General features: G+C 45.7%; 1 protein-coding gene across 1 annotated transcript in view; it reads left to right on the top strand.

Annotated features, from left to right (window-relative positions):
- The window catches only part of RBBP8NL (RBBP8 N-terminal like), a 168,874-nt gene extending 148,288 nt beyond the window's left edge, over positions 1-20,586 (top strand). Inside the window, exons 11-14 of the mRNA XM_078650424.1 lie at positions 9,471-9,591; positions 15,584-15,645; positions 17,129-17,258; positions 20,471-20,586. Coding sequence (XP_078506550.1) covers positions 9,471-9,591; positions 15,584-15,645; positions 17,129-17,258; positions 20,471-20,586 — 429 coding nt within the window. The remainder of the gene's footprint in view (positions 1-9,470; positions 9,592-15,583; positions 15,646-17,128; positions 17,259-20,470) is intronic.
- The last annotated feature ends 1,541 nt before the right edge of the window (positions 20,587-22,127 follow it).

Here is a 22,127-nt window from a genome sequence, read left to right as displayed (position 1 = left end):
ACCTGAGACAGAGGATGCACTAGGCCTTTTTGAGCTCTCCCTGTGTGAGCACTAGGGCTGCGAGCTACTTGGGATCAGTCATACTCACTGCTGCATTTTAAACCTGTTGTTCTTCGTATTTTAAAGCTTTTTACATTTTGTGCTGAAAAATCTACTTGGGGGCATTTTATTCTTTTACTTTAACGGGAATTGTAGTTGAGGCACTCTAACACCCCTCCTCACGCTATCAAGCTCTTTTTCGCCTCGCCTAGCCGCTTTGGTTGACTGTAGGCGGCGGCGGGCGCCATCTTGGGTGTGGGCTGGGGCTGCGCTCTAGTCGCGCTGGCCTCCCGCCCTCCCAGACTATTTAGCTTGCTGTGTTCAGACGCTCGCTGCCTTTTTGAGCTCTCCCTGTGTGAGCACTAGGGCTGCGAGCTACTTGGGATCAGTCATACTCACTGCTGCATTTTACACCTGTTGTTCTTCGTATTTTAAAGCTTTTTACATTTTGTGCTGAAAAATCTATTTGGGGGCATTTTATTCTTTTACTTTAACGGGAATTGTAGTTGAGGCATTCTAACACCCCTCCTCACGCTATCAAGCTCTTTTTCGCCTCGCCTAGCCGCTTTGGTTGACTGTAGGCGGCGGCGGGCGCCATCTTGGGTGTGGGCTGGGGCTGCGCTCTAGTCGCGCTGGCCTCCCGCCCTCCCAGACTATTTAGCTTGCTGTGTTCAGACGCTCGCTGCCTTTTTGAGCTCTCCCTGTGTGAGCACTAGGGCTGCGAGCTACTTGGGATCAGTCATACTCACTGCTGCATTTTAAACCTGTTGTTCTTCGTATCTTAAAGCTTTTTACATTTTGTGCTGAAAAATCTATTTTGGGGCATTTTATTCTTTTACTTTAACGGGAATTGTAGTTGAGGCACTCTAACACCCCTCCTCACGCTATCAAGCTCTTTTTCGCCTCGCCTAGCCGCTTTGGTTGACTGTAGGCGGCGGCGGGCGCCATCTTGGGTGTGGGCTGGGGCTGCGCTCTAGTCGCGCTGGCCTCCCACCCTCCTCACGGCCAATAAATGAGCACTATGACCAGACGGCGCAGCGGGCTGGCGCAGCGGGCGCGCGCCGAAGCCGCGCCAAAGCCAAGCCCGTCTGCGCCCGTCAGCGGCCGGATACGGCCCAGGGCCACGACCCCTGGTCCTCGACTGCATTATTCTCCCTCGCAATTAAAAGAGCTGAACTTAGGTAAGCCACATCATGACTGCATTAATGTGTGTCCTACCGTGGCGATGGGCGCTTGTCCCCCCCCCGTGTCCGGGGTGTAACTATCAACTCCCACGTTCTTACTCATCAGTCCACCCAGACCCTAGTTACACTTTGCCTTATGTTCCAGACAATGTTATTTCTCATAGCTGCCGAGCAGCACTTATTAACACTCGTTCTCTTCCCTCCCATAGTTTCCAGATTAGCGAATTTATACTCGCCCATGACCTAGATCTATTATTTGCCACTGAAACCTGGGCAGATGCCGGGTCAGGGCCGGACTTTTGTACTGCAACCCCTGATGGATATAGTGTAGCCAGACATGATAGACCTATAGGTAGAGGTGGCGGCCTCGCTATTATTTATAGGGATAAATATCGTACCACCTTGGATCCCATAAATTCCGCCAACTGTGAAGCAGCTACCTTTGCTATCAGCATTAATTCCAAACAAGCTCTGAAAGGTATACTACTATACCGCCCTCCTGGCCCCCGTAACTCTTTTCTTTCTACTTTCTCTGATTTAAATCACCACATCATAAGCTCTGAGAAATATATGATACTGGGAGATTTTAACTTCCATTTGGAAGAACAGGACAACCATGACACTATCCAATTTATTGCTGATCTCTCCAATTTGGGACTGCACCAATTGGTTAAGGGCATCACACATCAGGCGGGACATACCTTAGACGGTCTGTTCACCAATGATCCTGACATTTTTGTACTGGACACTATTCCCATCATGTGGTCAGACCATAGGGCCATTACATTTCAGCTAGACATCCGGACCGCAAATCTTTTATTACCCAGGCCACGAACTAGGGGAGGGACCCGTGCCTGGAAAAACGCGGATATCCCTCAGATGTTAGATTCTCTGGCCTTGTCCTGCCCTCAGGGAGGAGATACCCCTGCCCTATCAGCCTCAGATTTCCAGGATTGGATTCGAAGTGCCGCTGATCTAGTGGCCCCGGAGAAACTCACGAGACCTAATAGAGCATCTCCGTCGGCCGCTTAGTACACTGAAGATCTTAGACTTCACCGCCAACACTGCAGGAACCTAGAAAGGCGCTGGAGGAAAGTCTATTGCCCCATAGCCAAACAAATCTATAAAAGCGCCCTCAGAATATATAAAAATGCGATTACTGCCCGAAAAACTGCTTTTTTCTCGGCACAAATAGAGAATTCCGCCAATTCGGCTAGAGAGCTGTTCTCTGTTGTTACGACTCTGTCCACTCCCTCCACTGGACCTGGGGCCGAACCCTCACAGTTTTTCTGTAATCAACTGTCTACTTTCTTTACCACAAAGGTGGCAGATATATCTGCTTCCTTTGAAGGGGATATCAGAACTAAACATAGAATCTGTACTGGGGAAGAAGCAATTCGTGATCACAATCTTGATTGCTTTCCCTGTTTTACACCCACTTCACAGGATAACATTATCAGACTCATTTCCACCATTAAGTCGGGCTCCCCTCTGGACCCCTGTCCTCCTTCTGTGATGGTAAAACTCACAGAAGTGATCTCATGTCCACTCATGGAAATCTGCAACACTGCATTCCACACAGGTCAATACCCCAGCCTGTGGAAGAAGGCTGTCATAAAACCCCTTTTAAAAAAACCTTCCTTAGACCAGTTACAGACCCATTGCGTGTCTGCCTTTTCCTGCCAAAATATGCGAATTCCTGATGAATAGACAACTCTCAGAGTTTGTCGAGGTTCACCAACTCCTCGACGAAACGCAGTTTGGGTTCAGGAAAGGGCATGGAACTGAGACCGCCTTGATAAAGGCTTCTGATGAGATCAGGGCGATTATGGACCAGGGAGGGGCGGCTGTCCTGATCCTTTTGGATATATCAGCAGCCTTTGGCACGGTCGACCATACCATTCTGGTCGACCGTGTCACAGCTCTGGGGATAAACGGTCTGGCCAGGGATCTTATTTCATCTTTCCTGGAAAACCGTACCCAGACAGTTAGGTTGGGAGATTTCTACTCCCCTATCACTGCACTCCCTTGTGGAGTCCCACAGGGCTCCTCGCTAAGTCCCATGCTGTTTAACATTTACGTAGCGGACTTGGCGAGGGTAATAAAGGCCCATGGGGTACGGCTCACATCCTACGCAGATGATACCCAGCTGGTTCTGGCTATCCATAGAGATGGCCCTACTGTGGCAGCCAACTTCCTAAGAGCCATGCTTGAGGTCAGCACCTGGATGGCCTCGAATTGTCTAAGGCTTAACTCGGACAAGACCGAGATCATGACCTTTGGCAGGCTCTCTCCTGAATGGTCGTCTATCTGGTGGCCTGAAAAGCTGGGCCTTCCACCTGTCCCAGTGGAAAAGGCCAGAAACCTGGGAGTGATGTTTGAAAGTAAGCTGTCCTTTGACCTCCACACTAATAAGGTTGTCTCTTCAGCTTTCTTTATTTTGAAAAAAATTAAGAAAATACTGCCTTACCTCCCTACCTCAGCTGGGAAAACTCTGGTCTCCACCTTAGTTTTCTCAAAAATAGACTATGGGAACGCTCTATTGTTACATACTCAGAAGCGTGTCCTAACGAAGTTGCAGTCTATCCAGAATGCGGCTGCAAGGATTCTCCTAAATATCCCTCGCCGCAAGCCCACCACCCCTGCCATCCGCCACCTCCATTGGCTGAGAATCGAGAGCCGCATCAAATTCAAGGCCCTCTGCATTGCCTACAAGGCAGAACATGGCATAGGACCCAGGTTCCTTACTGAAGCTTTCCAGCTCTATACTCCCAAGAGGCAATTAAGATCGGCCAACACCTGTCTCCTCTCTGTACCGCGTACAAGAACTGCCACTTGGGGAGACAGGCGCTTTCTGGTGGCCACTCCAAAACTTTGGAATCTTTTGCCACTGGCCATTAAGACCGCCCCGAACCTGATGAGCTTTCGCAGGCTCTTAAAAACATGGTTGTTCAACCAGTAAGATGATGGTTGATTCTAGTAGCTCCACAGCGCCGAGACACCCCAGGGTATTTGTTGCGCGATAAAAATTTCGAAAATAAATAAAAAATAAATAAATCACTTGTGAGACATTTTCTTTACTTACAGGGGGTTACCATGTGGTTGGCTTTATCATCACTAGTTCTGTGCTTGTCCTTCCTCTGGACCATGACCCAAGTACTGCTTCGTTACCCGCTGTCCTTCCACTGCTTCCACTATTGGAGCTACTTTTTAGGTCTCGCCTAGGCAGCGCTTGCGCTGTCTCTTCGAGACATGTTGTATGTGCATAATGCTCTGCCTGCTTCCCCACCCATCTTTTTAATTGGCTGCAGTCCCTGTCCTTTGTAAATGGTGACTTTTCATTGGTTATTAGGCTTTGTAGTGCATTCTTAGTACCAACCTGTCTCTTTTTGTAACCTCCCATGAGGACATCCCCTATTACATGTGTTGTTATGCCCTAGGTTTTAATTACAACCTCAAGGCACTATTTTCTTAAAGGCTTTCAGACAGGACACTCACTTGGTCCTAAACAAGGTTGGTAGTGGTTACTTTACTCACTAGCACATCTCACATTTATATTAGACCTTCTATAAATTTCCCTTCATCAGCTCCACGCAGAGTACAACCTAATCCAGAATTAATTCTTTTGTCACATTTCAAAGCTACTAATTGTATATATTGAGTGTACTGTGTTACTGTCTTGCATGCAATGCTTTAGGGGAGTACCATATGTGACCAAAAGTTTGATGCTCACTAGGGACTTCTAGGTGCAGCTTGCAGTACTGCACCTACACATCTATATTAGACCTTCAATAAATTTCCCTTCCGCAGCTCCAAAAAGAGTACAACCTAATCTGGAATTAATATAATAATAATTTAGTCACATTTCAAAGCTGCTAACTGTATATAGTGAATGCACTGTGGTACTGTCTTGCATGCAATGCATTATGGGTAGGGTGGATTTACCATATCTTCAAAGTTTATTGTGCTCACTAGGGACTTCTAGGAGCACCTTGCGTTACTGCACCTACACATCTGACATTTATATTAGACCTTCTATAAATTTACCTTAATCAGCTCCACATAGAGTACAACCTAATCCGAAATTAATATAATAATTGTTTTGTCACATTTCAAAACTATTAATTGTATATATGGACATAGATATTTGGATGTATTCTGGTACTGCCTTGCATGCAATGAATTAGGGGAGTACCACATGTGACCAAAAGCTTGATGCTCACTAGGGACCTCTAGGCGCAGCTTGCAGTACTGCACCTACACATCTATATTAGACCTTCCATAAATTTCCCTTCATCAGCTCCACATAGAGTCCAACCTAATCCGAAATAATATATTAATTATTTTGTCACATTTCAAAGCTATTAATTGTATATATGGTCATAGCTATTTGAATGTACTTGTGGTACTATCTTGCATGCAAAGCATTAGGGGAGTATCATATGTGGCCAAAAGTTTGATGCCCACTAGGGACCTCTAGGCACAGCTTGTGGTACTGCACCTACACATCTGTATTAGACCATCTATAAATTTCTCTTCATCAGCTCCACATAGAGTACAACCTAATCCAGAATGAATATAACAATTTTTTTGTCACATTTCAAATCTACTAATTGTATATATTGAATGTACTGTGGTACTGTGTTGCATGGAATGTATTATGGGTAGGGTGGATTTACCATATCTTCAAAGTTGTCCTTGCTCACTAGGGACCTCTAGGCGCAGTGTCCGGTACTGCACCTACACACCTCACATTTATATTAGACCTTCTATACATTTCCCTTCATCAGCTCCACATAGAGTCCAACCTAATCCGAAATTAATATATTAATTGTTTTGTCACATTTCAAAGCTATTAATTGTATATATGGTCATAGCTATTTGAATGTACTTGTGGTACTATCTTGCATGCAAAGCATTAGGGGAGTATCATATGTGGCCAAAAGTTTGATGCCCACTAGGGACCTCTAGGAGCAGCTTGTGGTACTGCACCTACACATCTATATTAGACCATCTATAAATTTCCCTTCATCAGCTCCACATAGAGTACAACCTAATTCAGAATTAATATAATGATTGTTTTGTCACATTTCCAAGCTATTAATTGTATATATGGACATAGCTTTTTGAATGTACTCGTGGTACTGTCTTGCATGCAATGCATTAGGGGAGTACCATATGTGACCAAAGGTTTGTGATACTCACTAGGGACCTCTAGGAGCAGCTAGTGGTACTAGCAGTGGTGATGCTTTGCTCTCTAGGGACCTCTAGGAGCAGCTTGCAGTACTGGCAGTGGTGATGCTTTGCTCTCTAGGGACCTCTAGGAGCAGCGCGTGGTACTGCAACTACCACATCTCACATTTATATTAGACCTTCTATATATTTCCCTTCATCAGCTCCACATAGAGTACAACCTAACCTAATCCGGAATTAATATAATTCTTTTGTCACAATGCATTATGGGTAGGATGAATTTACCATATCTTCAAAGTTTATGATGCTCACTAGGGACCTCTAGGAGTAGCTTGCAGTGCTGGTGCCTTTGCTCACTAGGGACCTCTAGGAACAGCTTGTGGTACTGAACCTAGATATGCAGTGCTGATGCCTTGCTTGCTAGGAGAAGCTTGCGGTACTGCACCTAGACATGGAGGGCTGGTGCCTTGCTCACTAGGGAGCTCTAGGAGCAGCTTGCAGTGCTGCAGCTAGACATGCAGTGCCCTGTGCCTTGCTTGCTAGGAGCAGCTTGCGGTACTGCACCTAGACATGGAGGGCTGGTGCCTTGCTCACGAGGGAGCTCTAGGAGCAGCTTGCGGTATTGCGCTGAGACATACAATGCTGGTTCCTGGCTCACTATGCAATAACTTGCAATGCACTAGGTCTCGCATTACTGAAAGTATGAGCTATTGACGTTACATTATTATTTGCAACACCAATACCTCAAACTATCAGTAATGTGAGACCTATTGCATTGCAAATGCTTGTTTCATTTAGTTGCAGAACTCTATAAGAGTACATATGTTTACAGGCCATCTCCCCTCTTGTCCCACTACATTTCATTGCTTGGCCCCTGCTGCGTTTTTGCTTGGCCTTTCCATCTAGCCCTCCTATTCCGCTGTTGCTTGCCCCATTCCTCCCTAATCCTTTTTTTAAAACACACTTTATTGATTTTGCTTTTAAACCATCATATTCATGAATACATTTTATACATCTTTTGTTGAGAAGCATAGTATCATGCGTTGGTTGGTTACAATATTTTACATCTGGTATTGTATACTGGGTTTGCGTATTTTAAGCCATGTATTCCCATTCCTTAGTTTGGTTGGAGACAAACATTTAATATCAGGGTACATTACATATGTGTTATGGTAACAACTTAAACCTGCTTCCGCCCCCCCCCCCCCTTTCTGGCTCTATTCGGTTTATTCACTACCATGTTATCGTGGCTCAGCCACCTTTGTTACATGTTATGGAATGTACTATGCTGTTGCCTATCTGCTTTGCGCTTGTGTTGGGCTCGACTGTTCAGTGTTAAGTCTGTATACCCCTTCTATGTTCTAGGGGCTATGGGTAGGGTATCAAGTTCCAGGGCTTTAAAGGACCCCATCATTAGATCCCATTTCATAGAGATCTGGTTCTTTTGTAGGCCTCTTGCCCCTTCCCACCTAATGGCTGCGCTCTCGGCTCCACCCCAATGCACCACTTCACCATGCCAATTGTGCACTGTTGGAGGTTTAAGCGATTTCCATCTCACTGTTTTCCTCCTTCCTCCTTTTGCATTGTTGCTTGCCCTGTCGTCCCGGCCCTTTACAGATTGCTTGCTCAGTCATCATTATCTGCTCTTCCACTGTTGCCGGCCCTGTCGTTGTTATTTGCACTGTGGTTGCTTGCCCAACCAACTCCTGCATTGCTGCTTGCCGCGTCAGTCTCACCACCTCCTTTGTTGTTGCTCGGGGCCTGCCCTTCCTGCCACCCTACCATGTTGTTGCTTCACCTGTCCCTCCCACACACCTCCTGCCTTTTAGCATGCTTATCCCTCCCAACAACCCTGTGTTGCTGCTTGCCCCGTGCCTCCCGCTAGCCTCCCACATTGTTGGTTTTCATGTCCCTCCACCCCCAACTCCCACCTTGTTGCTTACCCCCAATCCCTCCTGTATTCTTGCTTGCCCCCTCCAGCGTTGTTGCTTGCCCCCTGCCATCCCACCAGAAACAATTATGCGATCAAGGCACGTGTACAGTAGATGTGTACAGTAATTATTCAGAATTTATCAACTGCAGGCAGCATAAGAGACTTAGAGACTTATTATGAGTCTGGTAGTACACGGACCACCAGGCTCACGGTGGCAGTCTCCCAGCCACCCTATTATGACTAGGGTGATCCGGCCTCCCTAGGACCACTCCAACCACCAGGGAACCACCATTCCCTGGCAGTTGCATGGCAGTCTTGAGGCCGCAATATGCCTGGTGGTGCCATTGCAGCCCCGCCAAACATATTACGAGTTTCCTCACTGCCACGCTTTTCATGGCGGTGCGACCAAGAAAACAAAAGGGCCCCATGATGCCTCATGCCATGTGGATGCAGACAAGGGGTCACAACATGTGCCCCACTGAGTACATGCACACCCGTACCTGCATGGTATGGAATGCAGCAGTCCATGCCATGCAGGTATTGCCTTTGACGTTCCCATTGTGATGCCTATTTCATAGGCATCCCCCTGGGAATGGCAGAGAACTGCCCACCAGACCAGGATAAAACTCCTGATCTGGTGGGTGGTTCCTACACTGGTTTGGCGGTACGGGAGCCAGGCGGTCCAGCTCCCGCACCGCCAAACTCATAAAATGGCCCTTAGTGTACCTGATTATCTGTATGGGCTCATGGCCATACATGACATCACATGTACCTAATTGGACTCACTCACTACTGGTTGAATTATCAAATGGCATCACATTCACCCTCTTAATCAGCCAATCAGAAACCTTAAAGCCCTGACATCTGCTAATAGCAAGATTGTCACATGACCATTCACATAAGCAAATCTATACGGAAATCGCAAAAGACATTCTCCAGTCCAGGAATATTACTGAGAAAGGTGGCTGTAAAATTTGATTTGTGGTATTCTAAATGCAATAGGGTAGTTCCTTTGGGATAATAAACACTTAAACATTAAGCCCAAGAGATACTTCAGGATTGCACTGACTCCATATCCCGTTATTCAACAAGTGTCACCTCTTTTGAATGCTATTCAACAGGACTGGAAATCTTCGCCGCAAGGAAACGACACTAGACAAGTTGCCTCGTGTACCCGAGATGAGTCTTCAGGCATTAGGATGACATTTTCAGTGAGAAGACAGAACCCGGACTTGGAACCAGGTAAAGACATGTTCCTTCAAATCTCATTGAAAAATGACAGATAAGGATGACAAATGTACAATGAAGAAACCCAACTAATGAATCTATGGTTCAAATGGAGACACAGAGCATAGACACATTACCTTGATATGCATTATAGTCTTGAATAACAAATTTCGTTATTACTGAGAAAATTAAAGACCAGATGTAGGACACCAAATACGGGTCGGTAACGGCCGATTTCGGACATTACCGACCGGTATTTGGTGTTTGACATGTAGGAGGCCTTATATTTACAGAATCGGTATATTTACTGATTCAGTAAATTTACCGATTCTGTAAAATACCGAATCGGTAAATTTACCGAATCGGTAAATCCAGATGTAGGTGGCACTTCAAACAGTGCCACAGGCCATTACCGATTTGTTATTTACCATGTAATACTATTGCATGGTAAATAACGAATTCCTGTGTACATGCACATCTGTGCATGTACACCTGTGCCATGTGACACACATACATGCCCTAAGGGCATGTATGTGTGTCACATGGCACACAAGCCAAAATCAGGGGTGCAAAAGGGTGTCAAAGTGACACCCTGTTCCCCTTGACAATTCGGTATTTTTTACCGAATCGGTATTTACCGATTCGGTAATTGACATTGATTCCTATGGGCCTCAAGGCGATTCGGTAAAAAATACAGAATTTTTAGCTACATCTCATTTACCGAATCTAGAATACCGAATCGGTAAAATTCGGTATTTTAGAGTCGGTAAATGAGGATTACCTACATCGGGCCCTCAGTGTATAGTTCTATATTCTTACAAAAAGATTGCTAAATAAAGGAATCAGCAGTTTTGTAACGTTCTGACAAGAAAGAAATGGAGAGAGAGAGAGAAAGTGAAGGACACTAACAAAAAAATTCCTACACATTATTTACCCCAAGACCAATGATACTAAACACTAGGGGCCCAATTACGATGTCGGACGGACCACTAGCGACAGCCTGCCAGTGGGGGCCCGTCCGACATCTGGTGCCATAGTGCGACTGCGCGTTGTGATACGGGCGGTTAGAGGCAGTGGGAAGAGGGACCGACCGAAGCTTCCAACAGGCTCAAAGAGCCATCGGACCATCGGTCGGAGCGTAATACCCTACAATAGGGGCACACCACCAGCATGTACAGGCAGCAGCAACAGAGGCATCCACAGGCAGCAGCAAGAGAACAGACACAACACTGGCATCTACAGGCAGCAGGAAGAGCAACAGACACAACACTGACATCTACAGGCAGCAGGAAGAGAACAGACACAACACTGACATCTACAGGCAGCAGGAAGAGCAAGAGCACAAGGTTCTGTTTCAACCCCAGAACAGGCACAACAAAGGCATGTACAGGCAGCAGCAACAGAGGCATGCACAGGCAGCAGCAAGTGAACTCCCATCTACAGGCAGTAGTAAGAGCTACAGTGCAAGGTTCTGTCTCACTCCCAGAACAGATACAGCAAAGGCATCTGCAGGCAGCGGCAAGAGAAACAGCACAATGTTCTGGCTTGCCCCCAGAACAGGCTCAACACAGGCATGTACAGGAAGCAGCAAGAGTCACAGATCAATGTTCTATCTCACCATCAGAACAGGCACAACACAGGCCGCAACTACAGATATAGATCGGGCCGGAGTATTGAAAACTTTCCTTCCTCATAGAGCGGGTAGAGGAGTGACACAACACTGCAAGCTTTCTGCCCTCATAGAACAGGTATACCTTGGGCAGCAGCAATTAGAAGCTCCCCTAGGCTCAGGACAATGCAAAATGGACAGCAGAACAACAAGCTTCTTTATTTAACCCCTTGGCTACGGCGGCAATTCCGCCGCAGCGCTAGGGGGGCCGCGCGGCGCTCCTGTACTCGTGACGGAACCGCTCGGTCACGAGCCTTGGGTGGGCTGTGCTTGTGACGGAGCGGTACCGTCATGGCCCCGCCCGCTCAATAAAACGCGCCGCACAGCGGGGAGTGATGGAACCGCTCCATCAACAGCACAGCCCACCCGAGGCTCGTGACGGAGTGGTTCCGTCACTAGCATGGGAGGGGTTAATAGGAGGCAGCAGTGCAAGCTTCTCCTTGCTGTAGAAAAGGTACTGCAGGGCAGCAGTACTGCAAGCTTTCTGCCCTCATATAATATGTATAACTTGGGCGCCGTAGCGTCCACCCCAGCCTGGGTGCCCGCCAATGACTATACCACACACTGAGCTTAATAGTACATGTCATTATTCCTCAGCATGTAACCGTGAACTCAACATTATAAAACAAGCTTTCAGTGCTTTCCGCTCTGATACCTACGTCACAGCTCTACGGAGTCCAGTAGGTACCAAAAGGGTTCCGTCATAAAAGCTTGTAAGTAACCCTGGGCGTAGTGTGCGGAGTGGGGCTCCGCGGAGCTACGCGAAGTGGGCACACAACTACGCCCACCCGCGCACTCCGCGTAGCCCCACTCCGCGCCGCCCGCCTCCCTCCCGCCCTCCCTAAATACATATATAAAAGTATAAAAAGCTTTTAAAAACACTTACCTTGTCTGCCGCGTCCCCGGGGCTCCCTCTCGCCGTCCCGCGATTCGCGCCGCCACCGATTCGGATCCTAATGCGCATGCGCGGTCGGCCGCGCATGCGCATTCCTCATGAGAAATGCGCATGCGCGGCCGCCCGCGCATGCACATTAGGATCCGAAATGGCGGCGCAAATCGTGGGACGGCGAGAGGGAGCCCCGGGGACGCGGCAGACAAGGTAAGTGTTTTTAAAAGCTTTTTATACTTTTATTTATGTATTTAGGGAGGGCGGGAGGGAGGCGGGTGGCGGGCGGCTACGCACCGTCTGCGGAGCGCGCGTAGTGCCGCCTGGCTACGCCCGCTACGCAAAATGCGTAGGAGACGGCACTCCGTGCACGGAGTGCACGGAGTGCCGTCTCCTACGCATTTTGCGTAGCTGGCCGCCCACCCTTACTTGTAAGACACTACAGGCAGCAACAATAAATAATAATAATAATAAATCCACATTTGTAAAGCGTACAATCACCCGCAAGGGTCTCTAGGCGCGGGGGGCCGTCGGGAAGATTAAGCAAGCTATTGCCCAGAGTCACATGGTGCTGGGCTAATCTGCCGTCGGTGCCAGGGATCAAACCGTGATCCCCAGATTCCAGCGTCAGTCGCTCTAGCCGCGGCGCCACACCTCTTCTTCATTAAGAAACTTCCCACAGTCACAGGAGAAAGCAAAATGTAAAGAAGGAAAACAAGCTTCCTTCTGTCACAGGAAGCAACAGCAATGCAAGCTTCACCTTGCTGCCCAACGGGTACAGCACGGCAGCAGTACTGCAGGGTTCCTGGTGTAGCTTGGCCAGCAGTAATTGGAAACTTCCCTCAGTCACAGGATAAGGCAGAAAACAACCTTCCTTCCTTTGTGTTCATCTTTTTGTCTCCCATGTCACTATTTTTTCATTCTCTCCTCTCAATTTCTTCTTGTTTCATTTTCATTTCTGTTATTTACTCACTTCCATTACCCTTCCCTCCCACACACTTTCTCTTATCTGCTTCATGCAAGCTCTCCCTCTCTCGACCCCTCCCCCTTAATTCTCTTACACCTACTCTCTCTATATATTTCTATCTCACTCATCTCTCATTTTCCTTTCTTTTTCCTTTCTTTCACCTTCCTCCCCTCTTACTTCCTTCTATCTCATCTGCTAACACAACATTTTTTACAAAACTTATGTAAAGGCCATTTTTCAATACCATATTTCCAATCTAGCAATTGTGCCACATTAACTGTCAACGTGCAATATAACAGGAATATGACAAGAACCTTAGGCACCCACCTAGTATTCCATTCCCTATAATAATAATCCACATTTGTATAGCGCACAATCACCCGTTAGGGTCTCTAGGCGCTGGGGGCCGTCGGGAAGATTAAGCAAGCTATTGCCCAGAGTCGCATGGTGCTGGGCTAACCTGCCGCCGGAGCCGGGGATCGAACCCTGATCCCCAGATTCCAGCGTCAGTCGCCCTGGCCGCGGCGCCACACCTCTCCCCTAGAAATTTACCCTTTCTCACCCACATAAGCCCTGATTGCAAGTGCCTTGGAGGGAAACTGCTGCTTATCGCACCCAATACAATCCGACTCCCTGGGGTTTATAATTTAGCGGGTGTGATAAATTGCACCTATTTCAAGTTTGTGGGAAATAACATTAATTTTTTAGTGCTTATTACACCAAAACTGCACGTCACTTTAAATATTATACTCTTTCCCCTTGTTAATGCTAGCAGGATTTTGCCTGCTGAAACTTAAGAAAGGATCCATATTTTATTCCACCCGGTAACCCCGGATGTATGATAGTACAACGCGATCATTTTGATCGCGGTACTTTACATCGCAGATTTTACAACGCAAGTCGTTACAATGACTTGCGTTGGTGGGCGCGGATTGAGGATTATTATAGTTTTCTATTCCAACTCCAGCCCACGTAACAGTAGGGAAGGTGTTGGAATAGAAAATCACAATATTCCTTAACCAAGAGCACCATCCAGCGCAAGCCGTAGTAATGACTTGCGTTGTAATGGCAGCGTGGTAAAGGTCGTGCGGTGTAAATACCGCGTTGTAAACAACATTTACCATAACCCCGGTGTGCTGTAAATTCCACGCAACTCATAATCCAGACCCGGCGCAAGGTTTGCTCAAGGGTCTGAGAATTCTAGCCCACTTACAATCAGGGTCAGAGCATGACATGCTTCATTCTAAGGCCCTCCAGCTATCTGAGATGCCCAGAAGATAGAGGGATCTGTGGATAGAGGACGGCCATGGGTCATTTCAAATTACCATGAAGAATCAAACTCGTTCTCAAGTCGGCCTCAAGGAGTGGCAGATTCAATTGCAACACTGTAGACATGAGGGAAACACATCCCTTTTCAGTGTTCATTGATGTTAACTGAAATTACCAGTGAATTCTCTCAAATATACTTTAATGTTCAGTTCTGCTGAGAGGACCAAAACTTTTAAAGAGGGCTGAAACATGTTGACTTGGTTTCAAGACCCAAAGAAAATGTACTTATAGCTCTATACGTTTAATCCTGTAAATGGGACATGACAAAATGTTCCTCTAATCATTCTCATAGATTTTTATCCCTGTAGTAGTAAAGTGAATACACCTTTGCCAAGGTAAGTACACATAGATGTAGCTATAAGGGAGACATGATAGTGTAATGCGACACCTACCTTTTTTTTTTTTTCTCTGTCTGCCAAACTACTGACTGCTACAGGGCACATGGACATTCACATGAGTGTTAAAAAAAAAAAGTACTAGGTACAGAGTCCTATGATGACGCGTGCTGCACTCCATGGGTAATGGCTTCAAGCCCCTTTCAATAGATGCATCTTGGGCTAAGGTAAACCACTCCCCTGGCAAGGATTGGACTGTCATTTTTGGTCTTCATGTTCCTCTTTCATGTTGATAAATACCAGTTCAATTTTTGAACAATTTTATTTTCAGATTTGTACTGATTAAAGCAAAGCTGCATTCCACGATGAGGCAATGTCAACCAGAGGCCAAGCTGATGATGTGTGTGAAGCAAATTATGAAGTCAATGCATGGGTGTTTTCACATGGGAATTTGAGCGTTTTATTGATATTTGATTTTTAAAAAGATTTTGGATTATTTCGAAACTGTTAGACTCCATGTTGATCCTTTAGTTTTCTATTGATCAAAGCGAGTTACTCAAGTTATACTGCCATAAACCCATGAGTCTGGTGTAACTTGCATTATCCTCGCCATGATCAGCAACGCTACGCCTATTCCTTTCGACATCTTCCGCCACACATCTACGCATGCACTCGCACACTGACATGTAGGCACGCAGCATTAGCATGCACTTGCACATTCATGCACAAACACGTTCACTATTGCTTGCACATGCACAGCCATGCGTGTTGTTGAGTGATATTAACATATCGTAATCGCAGTTCTGGTTTTGTCTTCACAGATGAAGAAAATGGAGATTTTCCAAAAAGGGAGTCCGATGAGTCAGAGTCTTCCGAGAATGAGGTCAGGTATATTTTCTTCACTTTGTTGAAAATATGAGCCCCAATCCGAGCCCACCCACACCCATGAAGGTTGATCCCAAGCTTCCTATAAGCACCTTGTTCCAGACATGGATACTGCCTTCCCTTGAGAGCATATGATGTAGACCTGATGACCTAAACTCACAGAGAACACCTCCTGTAGTTGGATTTCACAGTTTTTTCAGGTTACAGGAGATGTTTCACAGCCATCTCCTTTCATATTGACTACTTAGGGTCAGATGTAGGTAGGCAAATACCGGTCGGTAACGGCCGAAATCCGGTAATTTCGGCCGTTTCCGACCGGTATTTGGAAAATGAAATGTAGGGGCAACCAAAATACAGATTCCGTAATTTTATTATGAGATGTTTGTAGCACTGTAATCAGTGCTACAGGGCTTTAAGAATTCGTTATTTACCACCAACTAGAAGTTGGTGGTAAATAATGAAAAGCCTTGAAAAAGCTTTTTTTTTTCCTTTTCAAACGCTGCCATGTTGCAGACATACATGCCCTTAGGGCATGTATGTCTACAACATGTGCACCCATACACGATTGAGGGGTGCAACAGGGTGTGAAAGTGACATCCTGCCACCCTTCAATGTTTCCCCCAATGACCGAATCGGTATTTACAGATTCGGTAATTGACATTCATTCCTATGGGCCTCCGATTCGGTAATTTAAAAAGAGAAATTACCTACATCCCATTTACCTACTCTTAAATACCGAATCGGTATGATTCGGTATTTGAGAGTAGGTAAATCGAGATTACCTACATCTGGCCCTTAAAAATCCCTATATGAGCTTCGATTCTCCAGAAGGTTCAATGCTTACTTCGTTGGCAGCCATCTTTGTTCTCAGTCCACTTCAACGAGATGGATCCTTCCTCCCCTTCATGGGACACCCTCCGTGGTTGGATGACCCTGTTTTTATAGGTTGTTGCATTCTCTAATTTCATGGTTAAAGCCAACAGAGTTTGTGAGCCATGACTGACCATTCCAAGTCCGACCTGCCTTTCATAGGCAAGAGCCTATTGCTACATCGCCTATGTGCCATAGGCCTGTTCACCTTGATTGATTTCCTTAGATCCCTTATTCTAGCTCGGGAACTAATCCCCAAACAATTTAGTTCCCAAACTTAATTGTGAGTTGTGTGGCAAGTGTACGCTCCACAGGTTTTGGGCAACACGATTTCCCACATTTTAACCTGGCAAGATTCTTGTGGGTGAATAGCGCAACATTTTTGTTTGTGAAACTTAAAACAAGGTAGAAGTAGCGCAGTTTCCATGTTATTCCCCATTCCACAGTCTGAGTCTTAGAATGGTGTAGTAATTGTTTACATCTTAATTATCACTGCTCCTAGTACTGCATACTGTGGGTGTTATGTTAAAAAAATAAGTAAAGGAATCTCAGTGTTGAGCACATTATCTTTAACCCTGTGATGGGTTCTCATGACTTTGCCTTCCTTACAGATGAATAGTCAGTACAACACTGAAAGTAGCTGTCAAACCCAAGCCGAAGAAGGGAAGTACTTCTGCGTGAAGGACAAGGTGCAGGGGACAGCGAAGAAAAGGAAAAGAAGCCATGACCCCTGGACAAGAGGTAAGTGGCTTTGGACTTCCAAGTACCACCGTAGGAAGAGGGCGACTGTCCATCCCTCACCACACACCATTCTGCCATCATTGGCTTGCATCCCATCACCCTCAGCTGCTCAGGCAGAAGAATGGAATGGAAAGATAGCGCCATGAGGTCCCTTAGAATTTACTGGTGCTAATTTCATTACGGTGCCTGCGAGGAAAGGATGTGTCAGCTCCCATGGAATAGGCAGCAGTGAAAACGCCTCGCCTATGACACCTTCTCCATGTTACAAACAGTAGTAGGAAAAAGTTGGAAACATCTGCTTAGAATTTATTTTTATCTTAAAAACATTTCATGAGAAAGCATTTGGTCTGAAAACAAAGTTTGAAAATTGGACTTAGACCATCAGGAAAACTCACCGTTGCCACAAATTGGCTGCAGCACCCAAAGAGGCTAGGATTGGAGGTAGAACACTAAATTTGCCCAGTTGAGATCTGGTAAATCAAGGCAATGGCCAAAGTCAAAGTTACAGCCACGTTAGTAAAAAGAAAAAGCAGCATTAACATCCTCTTTTTTAAACATACTCTTTGACTAGGATACTGCTGGTAACTAGGTGGTGCCGAAACATGTCTACCGACTAAGTTATTGAAGAGTTATTTTGCTCCTCACAGTTAGAAATATCCCAGAGAGCAGCAGCAATGAAGAATCTGATCACATACAGGACAGGTACTGCAAAGGTAATACCAGTGCAAACCAAACTCTTCTCACACAGAGGATAGGTACACATTGGGCAGCAACAATTAAAACTTGACTCACATCTGGGACAAATATACCATCCGTAGCATCTATGCAAGATTCACTGACATCTAGAAAAGTTACAGCCTGGCGAGTAGTGTTTGGCAGGTGAAGCAGTGTCACTGTGTCTGCAATTGACCATTATGGAGGCCTTGAAGGTCCCAATGAGGGTGGCTGCACCCATCTTGAAGGGATGGGGTATCCTGCGAGTAGCACTGAGTGGCAGTGAAACTGCAACTTTATGCTTCCATGCGGAGTTCACATGCGGTAACCTACAGCTTTCTCTTTGGTAAGGGACCCCTTTAGCCCCTGGGGAATAACAAACAATTTAAATGATGCAGAAAGATTCATGAACAGAAATGAATTATCTTCAAACTAAGGGGCCTATTATAATTGCGTTTTTCCCGCATCCTCCGGGCCGGCGGAAGCCACCGCCGGCCCGGAGGATGCGGGAAAACCGCTGCGGAGCCTCGAAAGACCTACTGCCATATTAGGATGGCTGGTGGGTCTGGCATTCCGTCCGCAGCTTTTCCGCCGCGGTCGCCTTCCGACCGCGGCAGTAAAGCTCTAACATGGCTGGCGGTGTCTATCAGACACTGCCAGCCATATTAGGATGGTGTGACTGACATGCTTTTCCGCTGCGGCTTTTCCGCCGTGGAAAAGCATACGGACTTTCACTTCGGGGGCCCGTTGCGGGCCCCCTGGGTGAAGGGGGGATGGGGGGTGCACACGGGGGGTACCTATGGTACCCCCCCTGCATTTGCGTGCACAAAGCAGCAGGCACTGCGCGGTGCCTGCCGCTTTGTGCATGCAAATGCGATGCATGCATTTTTAACCTTGCGGCGGGTGCAGCTTGAAGCTGCACCCGCCGCAATGTTAAAGATAGAGGATGTGACCGCCACCCTGGCGGTCACATCCTAATATGCTCGGAGGGAACGCCGCAGCCCTTGCGGACGTTCCCTCCTCCTCAGGGGTCGCGGACAGACTCAAGTCCGTCCGCGATCATAATCGGCCCCTTAGAGTCTATTGCAACTTCTATCTCTCAGTAAGCTTGCAACTACTTGTTTTAATTCGCAGGCATCCATGGCACAGTAATGTCGTAGAGTTATACTACTCATTGTCACACACTTTTGAGCATAAACAAGTGAGCAGGGAGGAAAACACTACTTTGAAAAATAAATAATGTAAGGAGCTAAAAGAAATAGTCACACCATTCTTTCATCTTTCAGTAAGGTAGCCCTGAACGTAATCTCAAGCAAAAGAACATGTACAAAGGCACTAATATAAAGGAAAGACAAACATATCAAGGGAAGGTAGCTCGTATGAGCTACATTATGGTAAAGATCAGCCATTCAGACTGTAAAGTCGGGTGGTATAGCTCCTACTCGCCCTAAACATCTTCTAGAAAAACAACATGAAAATAATATATTGAACTATAAAGCAATTCAGCAGTCATGACAGTGAACACAGTTGCACAATCTGAGAAGTGATGACATTGAAAGCAATGACCACTTGAGGACTAGATTTGTCAAAGTCTATGTTGCCCTGAAGCAGCTAGTTCAATAACTCTGTAGCCGAAACACATCAACCCGACCATGAGGCGCTTAATGTGATGAAATTAATTACCAAAAGCTTCTACTAGATATAAAAAAAACTGGATATTATGTCAAAATAAACTTCCAACCATAGGCATATTTGTAATACATATAAAGGATACAGTGTAGGGTTATTTTTAAGCGGTCAGGGACTCTCATATTTTTTGTTTAAGCATATTTACAAGAAAAATGTTTTTGTTTATTAAATCAATGTAAACTAATTTGTATTAAAAATATATAATGATATTAGAATTCTGGAAATCTGTTTTATACCATTGTAATGGGCTCCAGATAATGAAAATAAGTGGTCATAACCCTTCTAGTACATAGAGGATGTGATTACTTCAAAGTTCTCAAATTTAAAGATGATTATTGATCCCTATATTGGAAACTTTACATATTAATGTGACCCAGAGAGTTATGACATATGCTGGAGATGGTATTTTTATGGCGTTTAGTGCAACCATTTTTATAACCCAACTACAGTCTTCAATGAAAACCCTATATTGTCAGCGGACAGGCCTTGTAACTGGGATGTCAGCAGCTATCATTACAGAAAGGGGACTAAAAGAAGACATGATTGTAAGAGAGCAGGATTTATAATGTGTCCATGTGCTTGGGGTCAGAAATGTCTGTCTTTGTGAAATCCCTCTCTGTCTTTCTCAGCTTTAGCCATGTGGCTGGTTTTACTATGCAAACGCTCTTTTCACCAGGTAAGGTGCTGGTCCACCAGGGAATCTGGTAACTCATCAGTAGGCTTTACCCCATGTCAGGGGCCTGGTAAATTAAGGTATATTCAGTACGTTATGCTCAAGCACTGACCTGTACCCTTCTTTCTTTCAAAAGCGCACCGGAGATTCACCAAAGGACGAAAGAAAGGCAAGAATCCACAGTCGCAGCCAGCAACAGAGGAGATAGACAACAGCACATCGTCTAGCAATTATATATTTGGAGGCACATAGCTGTCCACCCTGAACTGTCCACAGGTCAACCACTGGGCCAGTTAAAGACTTCAAATCAGCAGGGGAACGTAGAACTGGAGTCTAACTCCACTCACCCATGCCAGCAGGCAAAACAGGGACAGGCACGACTCCTAGGACTGGAATCGGGGAGTCACACACATGGTTTGGAACCTGCTAGAAGCGGAACACCAAGACGTCACCGGTTGACCAACTCGGTTCTCCTACTGCCATGGTCTGACACCTAAGTCAACCCTTGGTAGACGCAAGATAGCTGGCGAACTGTACCAAGAGTCAAGTTTATCCCATAATGTACTGATCCACATGCTGCAAGGAAAGAGACCAGCATTTATTTTATTTTCGTCCATAACAAGCGTATCTCACCCAGGAAAGCAAAAATATAGTGTGGATTGTGCCATCTGATACAAGTGACTTAAATCCTGATATATTCTTCTGAAACACTCTGCATCATCAGTATGTGAAGATAACACCCCACATCTGTGGCGCACGCTGCACAGCGAATAGGTGGTGTTATTGACAATACGTTATTGACAATACGTAGATGGAACCAGAGCCCATCATCCACAATACGTTTGTACTGTTCAGGCAGTCTGTTTTTTGCATTTATCAAGGTGGGAGGGATGCTTTGACTTCATTTGATGTTTGACATGTTTTTTTTCCACAACAAATTTTTTTTATTTTATTGATCAGGTAAAGCATATATGCAGTCCTCCGCAGTCAGGAGAGCCCTGCCAAAACATCAAAGCATGTATGAGCACAGTACAAACTCAATCAGAAACAACCCCACCCATCCCCAATGTTTGACATGTTTGACGGTGTAGCTTTCTACTGGAGGATCAAAGAAAGGATCCGTAAAATTATAAAAATCCTTCTCCACGGGTGAAATGCACTATTGGCCCGAACACATCATCATAGCTCAGAAAGTTAGAGAAAATAAAAAATGATGTTGAATAAGGAGGACATTATAGTCTTGAAACACAGGAAGGAATGTACTAAAATCTGCCCTGGAAGTGGCTATGATTTCACAGGTAGTTAAATGACCATGGTCAGAGGCAGTGGTAAATGGAGCACTTTTAGACTGGGAGAAGAGCGCGGGTGGGGGACACAGGTGGCCGACTGGGGCTGACATAATTTAACATATTTATTAATGATCTACAGAATGGAATAGAAATTTTAAAAAACAATACCCTACCGAGTGCAAGGGAAATGCAAACATATCTAAAGAGATAGAAACTCGGCTTGGTTGGTGTAAAAGGGGTGAGGTTCCACTCAGAGGCATATAAACTCAAACACCTTCGGGGTACCAAAGTGAAATTAACTACAAATGTGGCAGGATATAGTTGTACTGTAGAAACTCTGAGAGGGATCCAAGTCTTAATGAAACAGCAATACAAACCAGATCCAAGCAGTAGATAGGATTTAGTAACAAAAAAGCATAAGCAATTTAGTACTAGATTGGGATTGAAAAATGCAATTTCAAGATGAAACAAAAGGCAATGGTAGTACCACTTGATAGTTCAATG

This window comes from Lissotriton helveticus, chromosome 7, assembly GCF_964261635.1.
Source record: "Lissotriton helveticus chromosome 7, aLisHel1.1, whole genome shotgun sequence".
Taxonomy (NCBI): domain Eukaryota; kingdom Metazoa; phylum Chordata; class Amphibia; order Caudata; family Salamandridae; genus Lissotriton; species Lissotriton helveticus.
Note: the sequence above shows the minus strand (reverse complement) of the source record. Positions and strands in the feature narration are given on the sequence as shown.